Source organism: Sycon ciliatum, chromosome 7, assembly GCF_964019385.1.
Source record: "Sycon ciliatum chromosome 7, ocSycCili1.1, whole genome shotgun sequence".
NCBI lineage: Eukaryota > Metazoa > Porifera > Calcarea > Leucosolenida > Sycettidae > Sycon > Sycon ciliatum.
Window position 1 is genome coordinate 11,476,254 of NC_088649.1, and position 12,727 is coordinate 11,488,980.

At 47.8% G+C, this 12,727-nt stretch overlaps 1 protein-coding gene across 1 annotated transcript in view; it reads left to right on the plus strand.

The window, feature by feature from the left end:
* LOC135821620 (protein retinal degeneration B-like) overlaps window positions 1-1,626 on the plus strand; it is a 43,804-nt gene extending 42,178 nt beyond the window's left edge. The window contains exon 25 of the mRNA XM_065334616.1: window positions 1-1,626. This exon is cut by the window's left edge and continues 318 nt beyond it. Coding sequence (XP_065190688.1) covers window positions 1-351 — 351 coding nt within the window. The 3' untranslated portion in view covers window positions 352-1,626.
* Window positions 1,627-12,727: the final 11,101 nt, after the last annotated feature.

Here is a 12,727-nt window from a genome sequence, read left to right on the forward strand (position 1 = left end):
GAACCACGCGACCGCTCCAACAGCGACCCATCTTCACTAGCCGCTATCAGAGCCGCAGCGGTGGCAACAGCTCGGCAGCGACGGCTGACACCGCCATCCAAGGAGATGCCACTGTCAGCCGCGCCACCGATCACACATCTCCTGCTGCCGTCTCCGGGCACCAAGCGTTGTCATTCTGTACCGGAGGGTGTCAACGTCAACTCCGAGGATCTGGGAGCCAGTCAAGAGACACTGACCTTCAGTCAATCACTGACGGGCGGTGTGGCGGAGCGACAGCATGTTCGTGCTGCTCGCTCTCCTAGTACCGGTAGTAACCGGCGGAGTCATGTGCCCCGAGTTACTGACTTGTAGGTACTACAGCTGGAGACAACGCCACCGCGCACACTGCTGGCGGCGCTGCACGTTTTGTAGTAGCTGGGGATAGTCCTGCTGCATCGGCTATTTAGCTGCTGTGGATATTCCTGCTGCATCGGCTGTTTAGCTGCTGTGGGTGGTAACAAAACACTTTGTGGGTTCATGCACAATCATGCTTGCAACAACGAAGCCAGCATCCGTAGACACAGCATGCAGAATTACCATACCAGTATGCTGCTGAAGACCAGCTTGAACACACTCTGGTTTGGTGATTCTTGCAGTAGAGTATAATCGTGGTTAACACCAGTTCCGTATCAGCATGGTGAGAAAATCCACCTCGTTTGGCTGCCTATTTATATTTCCGGGTATTGCTCCCTCTTCGTAACTATGATGGCTTGTTTTCACAGTCATCCTGGAGCCCTGACACATCATGATGTCATCACCAGTATCTATTACATCGTGCTTGCTCTCTGTGATGATGTCGTCCGCAGCAATTTGGCATGCTTCACCTCGTGTAATAGTATACACTGCACGGGTGTGTACTGGTGTGTACTGGTGCGTACTGGTGCGTACTGGTGCGTACTGGTGTGCACTGGTGTGTACTGGTGTGTACTGGTGTGTACTGGTGTGTACTGGTGTGTACTGGTGTGTACTGGTGTGTAATGGTGTGTACTGGTATGTACTGGTGTGTAATGGTGTGTAATGGTGTGTACTGGTGTGTACTGGTGTGTACTGGTGTGTACTGGTGTGTACTGGTGTGTACCGGTGTGTACTGGTGTGTACTGGTGCACTATAGCCTTCAGCCGTGTTTGTAGTTGCAACACACTGATTGAAGTTAGCGAAGACCCACTAATCCAAGTCCTCATCAGACGCAGAATGTCATGTTCCCTACGTAGCAGTCTGTACTGTCTGGTTACTGCGTTACTGTATGGTTACTGCGTTACTGTATGACGGCAGAAGAATCATGCGAGCTTCACACTATGTGTTTGAAGAGTATGGGCCCTGTTTCTTATTCTACTTGATTTTTACAACAGTGTTCTATTTTCAGTATAATCAATCACAATAATAATATGATACGATCATTCGATTTTTGAGCGGAACTTGAAACACTTCAATAGATAAACCTATCTTATTCTATGGCTTGGATATTGGAGAAAGTCATTAATTTGTGAAGCTTGTTATCCACCTATGTTACCGGAGATGCGTGAAACATTGACAATCGACGTACTTGTACATGATTTCCCTTTCATGACTCCGGTGAAGTGCTGCGTAGCTGTGTGTGTGTGTGTGTGTGTTTGTGTGTGCTTGCGTGGGCAGATGCGCACGTGTGTGAGGCGGGGGGGAACCAGGCACTGAAACCTGTGCTCAGAACTTCGTTTCCAATCAGGTTTCTGCCTTGGAAAAAGACCTCGACTCGGCATTAGAAGTTCTGTTCCTTGTGACGCATCTTCCAGTCCTTTATGTTTTCACCTGTAGATGTACAGACAACTTTGCGTATAACGACACTCGACCGGGGCTTCAGAAAAGTGTCCTTATTCGCGAAGTGTCCTTATACCCGAAGTCTCATTATATGTATACAGTTAGATTGGACTTTGCTCTGGGCATGAGAATTCTGTTTTTGTTCGCAAATTGTCGTTATATCCGCAGTCGTCATTAGCGAAGTTGACTGTATATTCGTGTATTTTATTGTGAGCGTGTGTGTGTGTTGGGGGGGGGGGGGGGGGGGGTATGCGTGTGCATGCGTGAGGTATGAGCGTATGATGTGAACGTGAGCGGGGGTGGGGGTTGTAATTTGTGTATGTGTGTGGTCTGCGCTTGACTGCTATGGCTGCTGCTGCTGTTCACCATCGCCGGACCTGCATGCTCTGGATGATGGTGTCTGGACTCTTCGGAGCGATGTTACTATGCACGGGTACGAGGTTATCGGCGAATGCTGAGGCTCAGCGTGTTAAAGGGGAAGTATACCCTAAAATCAAATTTTCACCAGTTGTAGTCTTCTGGGTGCTGAGTCGAATGGTCTTGGTCCGAGGAAGCTGCGACGCTCCCTTCCTACTTGAATCCCAATCGAACTCGCGCACTTCCACCGAAACTGGGTGACTGCGCCCTACTAGATGGGGATTTGTATGCAAAATGTCACTAAAAGCGCCATTTCGTTCTTATAAAAGCACGGATGACCGCGATTGGCCCATATGTTGTAGTCTTTTGGACGCTGAGTCGACTGGTTTTGGTCCGAAAAGGCTGCGATGCAGCGTTCCTCCTTTATTCCCAATCGAACATGGTTGAACAAGCGGTCACGTGCTCCTGGGTGCCCAAATCACCTGGTCACCGCGCCAGCAGGCGACAACTTTCACACCAAGGTTCAACTCGAGTTCAACTCGAGTGACAGGACTGCACCCAAAAAAGGTCAAACAGGCTAGTAAGTTGTACCCTGCAGGCACGGTGACCAGCTGACTGGTGTACGCAGGAGCACGTGACCGCTTCTTCAACCATGTTCGATTGGGAATAAAGGAGGAACGCTGCATCGCAGCCTTTTCGGGCCAAAACCAGTCGACTCAGCGTCCAAAAGACTACAACATATGGGCCAATCGCGGTCATCCGTGCTTTTATAAGAACGAAATGGCGCTTTTAGTGACATTTTGCATACAAATCCCCATCTAGTAGGGCGCAGTCACCCAGTTTCGGTGGAAGTGCGCGAGTTCGATTGGGATTCAAGTAGGAAGGGAGCGCCGCAGCTTCCTCGGACCAAGACCATTCGACTCAGCACCCAGAAGACTACAACTGGTGAAAATTTGATTTTAGGGTATACTTCCCCTTTAACTTGGGCTCTAAGTGTACAGTGTGAGTCAGCGGATTCGCTTATGGGCGCTGTGTATGCAGCGGTAGTCGCTAGTGCAAGCGAAGCGCTGTGCCACGACCTCACCAAATCATCTCAACTGATGATGTAATCGCATTACCTCTGTAAAATTTTAAAATTACATGTACTTTTGTTGCTACGGTGTCTTCCACTTCCAGGTTCCAGATACTTCAGAAGTAGTATTACCACAAGTATTCTATGCAAGGTATACCAAATTATTGCAAGTAGCTTCTGCTGTTCCTGATTGTTTTATTTTTATTTTTCACCTCGTCATGTCCCTTCTTCCCTCTCTCATAACAGCCACGTTCACTTCCTTTCTCCAGGAGACTCCCTTTGATAGGCATCCATTTGCCTCTGGAGAATCCTTGAAAATATAATATCAATCAATCAGTGGTGTGCACGGGTAGTCGGGTACCCGTGCTACCCGTGAGGACCTCGGGTAGACGGGTACAGAATAGTACCCGAAAACCCGAAGTCGCAGATGACATCATGTAGAAAGAGTAGAGAGAGAGAGGTCTACAGTGCACGTGTACAAATAACTCACGCATGTCTACCCAGTGTGTAAGCTATAAGGAAGGGGCGGCCGGTGTGCATTGTGGTCTTACCATGGAAACATTACCCGATCGGGTACCCGTGCTACCCGTGGAAAACTACCCGGACCCGATACCCGAAGAAAATGCTACCTGACTCAGCCGTACAATCAATACTATAGTACTAATAGTAGTGATAGCAACCATGTTGATTTGCACTTCACTCGGAGAGTCGTAAAATACCGGCATTTTATGACTCCCTGGTTGCAGTGGTCATCACCATGATCACACCAATCACCGAGCTTCTTCAATAATACCGTATTATCTCTAATATAAGCACAGTCTCCAAGAATAGCACGTCTCCAATAATAGAACACCTTGGGGCGGCATTCAAAAAATTAATAAAGTGCTCAGTCTCCATTATAAGCACACTGTGTAAATTCATTATCTGTACCGGCGAAAAAAACCCTGAAATGTGTGTGTCATACATGAGTTTGGCATGGCAACATGCCTCTGAAATGAGGTTGAAATAATAATGGAACAGTCTCCAATAAAGGAACGTCTCCATTAATAGCACGGGGCGGAGGTACATTGAAAAAATACAGGACCGTGCTTATATTAGAGATAATACGGTAATATTATTGCCTTCCTCGGCTTCGTAGATCAAGGTCCACACAAGGATCGAACCTGCACTGCTGCAGTTTCCACTCGACCTCTATCATGCCGGATGCCTCCAACCCACAACGTGATTCCGAACTATTACTTACTTCGTCTGTCGCGCACGTCGTATCGTTTAGTTTTACTGATGGCAGTGATGCATGGTCGGTGCATAGCGCGTGGATCGGTTCATAGCGCTAGCGCGTGGATCGGTGCATAGCGCGTGGATCGATGCATCGCATCACCACCGTCGGTACGCGGTGCATACCCCGTGCATCGACGCACCGCATCGCCACGGTCGATGCATCAGCATGAAGCAGAAGCCGTGGCCAACATAACTAACTTTACTAGTAAAAGGCTCCCTGGCCAAGACTAAACTCTCAATCTACAAGTACAAGTAACACTAACAAGTTAGTTCGAGGGGGAACGAAACTAGCACCAAGTCGCAGAAGAACGTCGGTCGTCGTTGTACTGTGTGCTCCGAGACGTTTCGTTCGTGACTCTCGTTACCATGGTAACACCGGTAGATCTACCATGATCTACTATGCCTGGCTATGCCTGGCTATGGTGTTGACACAAAATTAAATGGTTGAAGAGTATCCCACCCCCACTGGGTTCAACATCAAGGCGGTTTCAACCATTCTAATCCAGTTTTGACCGCTTTTGACCGACCGTGACCGGTATAATACGGTTTACACCAGTTGAGACCGGTACTGACTTTCCCGCGCTGGTGACTTCACACCGCAACAAATAATAATTTTAAAAAGAACGCATGCGCGGATTAGCATATCGACTCCATCTTCTTCTTGAGTCGAAAACAAGAAAAGTTAGTTTGTCCTTTTGATTTGGCGGGCCTCTGCCATTACGGCCACAGTCGCTTTCCCAGTAGCACTTCAACACAGTGCTACTCAGTGCAATAGCTAGTGGCTACGTCCAGCTTTGAAACCAAGTCAGTCTTGGCAGAATGTTCAAAAAGTAAAGTCTTAGTGATTGATGACACCACCAAGCGCGTGGGCTCGAAAGCACAGTTGAACAACACGAATAAGAAGGAGCAGCGTAGGATAGCGGAAGGATAGCGGTCAGCCTCACAAGAAGAGGTGAGAATATTTGCAATCCTGTCAATCTTGCCGCTCCTTCCTGTGTTTACTCGTAACACTATTTCATTTGCAACTCGTAATTTGTGAACCGGTGGGGACATCCATGTGACCCCATCATCATCCGGTGATTCGGGATGTGTGTTGCTTGGTATTGAACGATGAGTCGATCTTGCATACAACCTCCCTCCTTCAAGAGAAATGTGAGGCTCCGATATGTTTGACCATGTGGGGACAGACGTGTGACCCCATTCCCGGCAATTCGGGACGCGGGCTGCTTGGGAAGGATATGAGAAATTACAATGCACCTTTGTACAAGTTGGCCCAGCTGCAATGTGAGTGCCTGGATTGATTTGATTTTTGGTTTGCAGTGAGGCCGTTGGCACCTGTATATAGTGAGGAAGATAATTTGGTCCTGCTGTGGATGGTTTAGTCACAAAGTGAAGAACCACAAGCAAAGTGCCCAAAACTTGGAGATAGGCTATTTTCAGCTTTCAGAAGCCCTGGGAGAGTTGTTTAGAGGAATGCGGCTTGTTTTCTTTGTCCACTACCCATTGCCCAGGTATTCAACAAGATCAGGATAGTCTTTGTCAGTTTCAGACCTGGGAACGGGGAGAAAAGTGAGGAATTGTCAAATTTTGACCATTATTTTGTGTCCACCAGTAATTGCAATGCACTTCTGTACAACATGGCCCAGTTGCAATGTGACTGCCTGCGTTGATTTGATTTGAGTTTTGGTTGCAGCGAGGCCGCTGGCACCCACATAGTGACCGAGATAATTTGGCACTGCTGTGAATGGTTAAGTCGCAAAGTGATCAATCACGGGACATGCAATGCACTGTTCAACACCCACGACGACCATGCCCAGTTGGCTGGGTGGGGTGTTGGTGGTACAAATTACGTCATTGCGCAATGGGCTTATTACAGCTGGGCCATGTTGTAGGGCAAAAAGGCCTAAAACTGGGAGATAGGTTCTTTTCAGTTTTCAGCAGCCCTCGGCGAGTTGTTTATTGAAATGTGGCATTTTTTCTTGGTGCACTTCCCTATGTCCAGCTAAACAACAAGATGAGGGTGGTCATGGTCAGTTCTTGAGCTTTCAAAGGGCAGAAAGGTGAGAAATTGTCGCTTTTTGACCATTTGTGCCCACGTGTCACTTTCAACGTACCTCTCTATAACATGACCCAGCTGTAATATGAGTGGTCGCATTACTAGGATTTTTGGTTTGCTTGTAGGCCACTGGCACCCGCATTCAGTGACGCTTAAAATGTGGCACTGCTGTGAATAGTTTAGTCGTAAAGTGAAGAATCACGGGCAAAAAAGCCCAAAACTGGGAGATAGGTTCTTTTCAGCATTCAGCAGCCCTCGGCGAGTTGTTTATTGAAATGTGGCATTTTTTCTTGGTGCACTTCCCTATGTCCAGCTATACAACAAGATGAGGGTGGCGATGGTCAGTTTATGAACTTCGAACGGGCAGAAAAGGTGAGAAATTGTCCCTTTTTGACCATTTGTTCCCACGTGTCACTTTCAACGTACCTCTCTATAACATGACCCAGCTGTGATGTGAGTGGTCGCATTGATTTGATTTTTGGTTTGCTTGTAGGCCGCTGGCAGCCGCATTCAGTGACGTGGAAAATTTGGCACTGCTGTGAAAAGTTCAGTCGCAAAGTGAAGAATCACGGGCAAAAAGGCCCAAAACTTCGAGATAGATTCTTTTCAGCTTTGAGCAGCCCTGGGCGAAATGTTTATTGAAATTTGGCATTTTTTCTTGGTGCACTTCCCTATGTCCAGCTATACAACAAGATCAGGGTGGCGATGGTCAGTTCTTGAGCTTCGAACGGGCAGAAAGGTGAGAAATTGTCGCTTTTTGCCCATTTGTTCCCACATGTCACTTTCCACGTACCTCTCTATAACATGACCCATCTGTGATGTGAGTGGTCGCATTGATTTGATTTTTGGTTTGCTTGTAGGCTGCTACCAAGCCCTAAACTTGGAGATAGGTTATTATTCAGCTTTCAGCAACCCTGGGCGAGTTCTTTAGAGAATTGTGACATGACCCAGCTGTAATGTCAGTGGTCGCATTGGTTTGATTTTTGGTTTGCTTGTAGGGCGCTGGCACCCACATTCAGTGACCCAGAAAATTTGGCACTGCTGTGAATAGTTTAGTCGCAAAGTGAAGATTCACGGGTAAAAAGCTCCAAACTTGGATATAGGTTACTATTCAGCTTTCAGCAGCCGTGGGCGAGTTCTTTAGAGAAATGTGGGTGTTTTTCTGGGTGCCCTTGTCTATGTCCAGCTACACAACGAGATGAGGATGGTCATTGTCATTTTCTGAGCTGCGAATGGGCAGAAAGGTAAGAAAATGTCGGATTTTGACCATTTGTGCTCACCTTTCAATTTCAACGTACCTCTTTACAACATGATCCAGCTGTAATGTCAGTAGTCGCATTGGTTTGATTTTTGGTTTGCTTGTAGGGCGCAGGCACCCACATTCAGTGACCCAGAAAATTTGGCACTGCTGTGAATAGTTTAGTCGCAAAGTGAAGATTCACGGGTAAAAAGCCCCAAACTTGGAGATAGGTTATTAATCAGCTTTCTGCAGCCGTGGGCGAGTTCTTTAGAGAAATGTGGGTGTTTTTCTGGGTGCCCTTGTCTATGTCCAGCTACACAACGAGATGAGGATGGTCATTGTCATTTTCTGAGCTGCGAACGGGCATAAAGGTAAGAAAATGTCGGATTTTGACCATTTGTGCTCACCTTTCAATTTCAACGTACCTCTTTACAACATGATCCAGCTGTAATGTCAGTAGTCGCATTGGTTTGATTTTTAGTTTGCTTGTAGGGCGCAGGCACCCACATTCAGTGACCCAGAAAATTTGGCACTGCTGTGAATAGTTTAGTCGCAAAGTGAAGATTCACGGGTAAAAAGCCCCAAACTTGGAAACAGGTTATTATTCAGCTTTCAGCAGCCGTGGGCGAATTCTTTAAAGAAATGTGGGTCTTTTTCTGGGTGCCCTTGTCTATGTCCAGCTACACAACGAGATGAGGATGGTCATTGTCATTTTCTGAGCTGCGAACGGGCAGAAAGGTGAGAAAATGTCGGATTTTGACCATTTGTGCTCACCTTTCAATTTCAACGTACCTTTCTAAAAAATGACCCAGCTGTAATGTCAGTAGTCGCATTGGTTTGATTTTTGGTTTGCTTGTAGGGCGCAGGCACCCACATTCAGTGACCCAAAAAATTTGGCACTGCTGTGAATAGTTTAGTCGCAAAGTGAAGATTCACGGGTAAAAAGCCCCAAACTTGGAAACAGGTTATTATTCAGCTTTCAGCAGCCGTGGGCGAATTCTTTAAAGAAATGTGGGTGTTTTTTCGGGTGCCCTTGTCTATGTCCAGCTACACAACGAGATGAGGATGGTCATTGTCATTTTCTGAGCTGCGAACGGGCATAAAGTTAAGAAAATGTCGGATTTTGACCATTTGTGCTCACCTTTCAATTTCAACGTACCTCTTTACAACATGATCCAGCTGTAATGTCAGTAGTCGCATTGGTTTGATTTTTGGTTTGCTTGTAGGGCGCAGGCACCCACATTCAGTGACCCAGAAAATTTGGCACTGCTGTGAATAGTTTAGTCGCAAAGTGAAGATTCACGGGTAAAAAGCCCCAAACTTGGAGATAGGTTATTATTAAGCTTTCAGCAGCCGTGGGCGAGTTCTTTAGAGAAATGTGGGTCTTTTTCTGGGTGCCCTTGTCTATGTCCAGCTACACAACGAGATGAGGATGGTCATTGTCATTTTCTGAGCTGCGAACGGGCATAAAGGTAAGAAAATGTCGGATTTTGACCATTTTTGCTCACCTTTCAATTTCAACGTACCTCTCTACAACATGATCCAGCTGTAATGTCAGTAGTCGCATTGGTTTGATTTTTGGTTTGTGTAACAGTCCAACTAACTTCAGTTGTCATTCTTGGAGTAAGCAATGATCCTTGCCATAATGCATTCTTATATACATGAACAAGCAATGATGGACATAACACCTAACAGCAGCAGCGTGATAATAGCAGGTGATAAGTGTATCCTATTCCTAGTGTTAGTAGTAACAGTGAATCTGTTACACCATTCCCCCCTCTCAACTGTCAGAACAGTACCAATTCGAAGGAACAGTTATGGTAACTAATGATCATGCATGGATATGTGGAATGCATGGTAGCCGAAAACAACACTGATGAACTCAAGATCCAGTGCATGTCCTCTGCAAATAACGCCTGGCTGGCAGGGAAGCACTATCCTAATCATGCAGAATGCTACATTTCTATTGCAACACGTAGAAACTAGCAATACAACTGTGGCTGCCAGTTAAATAGCAATTTTATGAAAAACGGTCCAGGTAGGTTTTCAGCGGAATAATAGCGTTTCCTGCTTCATCCATCAAGTATTCCTCCGGCTCCCAGGTGGCATCTCGGTAGCCCTTCCATTTCACTAGGTACTGCGTGCGCCGTCCTCTCTTCTTGTGCGACAACACCTTTTCGACAATGTACCGCGTATGGCCATCCGCATCGGTTAGGGGTGGAGGTGCCGGCTGAGTACGGCCCGGTATCTCATTGCCATGGTACAGCTTGAGGGCAGCAATATTGAACACTGGATGGGCCCGAATGATTCTTGGAAGAGCTAATCTGTACGCATTCGGGGCCACTTTCTTCTGCACCTTGAACGGCCCATACCACTTGAGCCTTAATTTGTGTGAAGGCTTGTCTCGTTCCTCGGGCGTCAGCAGGAAGTCCCTGAAGACCAACACCTCATCCCCCTCCTTCAGGGCGTCCTCCACCCGTCCTCGATCCGCATACAATGATTGCCGGGCCTGCGCCGCCACGATGGCATCCTGTGCCTCACGTAGTGCCTCTACGCGGCCATCCAGCCATGACAGCGGACCATTCGTGTCCATGCCAGCTCCAGCTTTCTGCTTCGTCAATAAGCTCGAGGGAGTAACTGGATGGCATCCATGGTTGAGGAAAAATGGCGTGTTACCTGTTGACGCTTGATCGGCATTGTTGATCGCAAACTCACATAGCGATAGGAGTTCATCCCAATTGTTTTGCCTATGGTTGACGAAAGCTCTTAGCGTATCCTCAATGACACGGTTCACACGCTCAGTCATGCCATCGGTCTGCGGGTGGTTGGCCGTGCTCATTTTTAGCTCCACGCCAAGAATACTGAAAACCTCCTTGAAGAACGCCGACGTGAATCGCGGATCTCGATCACAAACTATCGTTTTGCTCAAGCCATGGGCAGCAAATACATGATCCACGTACAATCGGGCTGCCTCCTTAGAGTCAACATGAACAGTCGTCGGGATCAGGTGCACATACTTCGTCAGACGGTCCACAAAGGTTAGAATGGCGCTATGTCCTCGGCAGGTCAGCGGCAGTGCCATGATGAAATCCATGCTGATGTCTGTCCAGGGCTGTTCGGGGACTGGAAGGGACTGCAACAGTCCTGCCTTGGTCTGGCTACCCTTTACGCGTTGGCACCGGTCGCAAGATTTAACGAAGTCCTTCACAGTACTTCTCATGCCTGGCCAATAGAAGTATCTGCTCAGCTTCAGGTAGGTCCTGTCTCTCCCCGGATGGCCGGCCGTCAGGCAATCATGATTCTGTTTGAGCAGTTGCAGCCGTACCGGACCGCGAGGAATGCAGAGGCGAGCATCGCCCGATGTTACTAGGTACAGCCGCCGGTCCACACTGTTCCAGACGTATCGCTCATGCATGGCGTCTTCGCTGCAAGCCATCAAGCGCTTGATTACTGGCGAAAGCTCTGGGTCACTATCATACCCTGCTGAGATCTGATTCGCAATTCCTTGATTCACATCCAGAGAGAACTCGATTCCATTCAGTTCCAAGTCTGGTCGACGTGACAACGGGTCTGCTATGTTACACTTCCCTGGCTTGTGATGTACAGTGTAGTCATAGTCGGCCAGGAATTCAATCCATCGAGCCTCTCTCTTGGTTAAGTTTGGTTTGGTCCTGAGGTAGACAACTCCCATGTTGTCGGTGTAGAGTTGAAAGTGGCGAAAAAGGTAGACTCGCCAGCACTGCAGGGCGTACACTACAGCCAAAGTTTCTCGCTCGGCGGCCGTGTAATTCCGTTCGGCAGAAGACAGCTTTCGGCTCACGTAAGCGACAGGATGCCAGGACTGGTCCTCTGCTTGCTGCGTTAAGACTCCTGCCACAGCAAAGTCACTTGCGTCAGTCTCAACGCGGAAATCCTGACTGACGTTTGCTAGTCGCAACACTGGTGCATCCAGCAGAGCAGACTTCAATCGCTCAAATGCCTCCTGTCGAGTCTGATTCCACTCGAAGCGCACATGTTTCCCTGTCAGTTCCTCCAGGGGTTTGGAGATGGCCGAGAAATGGTTAATGAACCTTCGAAAGTAATTAGCGAATCCCAGAAACTGTCTTACGTGCGTGACCGTCGTCGGGACAGGCCAGTTATGCACGGCCTTGATCTTCTCTGGATCTGGAGAAATGCATTGGCCGTCTATCCGGTGCCCAAGAAACAGAACGTCTGTCCGGCCGAATTCACATTTAGACGGTTTGCAATATAGCTCATTCCTCCTGAGGGCGTTTAAGATGGTTCTGACATGATCGAGGTGCTCCTCCCATGATTTGCTGAATATGAGGATATCGTCTAGAAACACCACAACGAATTTACGCAGGTATGGCTGGAGGACACTGTTCATCAAGGTTTGGAATGTTGCCGGGGCATTTGTTAGGCCGAAACCCATCACTGTGAACTGAAAGTGACCGAATGGGGTATTTATTGCTGTCTTCGGAATATCTGTTTCTTCTATTCGAATCTGATTGTAACCGGACCTCAGATCTAGCTTGGTGAAATACGCACTGCCTTGGACGGTATCAAAGAGGTCGTCAATATTCGGTAGGCATGCCTTGTTCTTAATGGTTATGCGGTTTAGCTCACGCCAGTCGCATACCATTCGAAGTGTTCCATCCGCTTTCTTTACGAAGAACACAGGGGCTCCGTATGGGGATTTGCTGGGCTGGATGAATCCTCTACGGAGCAGCTCGGTGAGCTGAGCTTGAAGCTCATCCATCTCTGGTTTTGGTAAACGATATGCTGCACGAGATGGCGGTTTAGCTCCTTCTTCCGTTTTTATCTCGTGATCTGCGCCTCTTCTGGGTGGCAGCTTGTTTGGAAGCTCATCGGGAAAGACGTCCCCGAACTC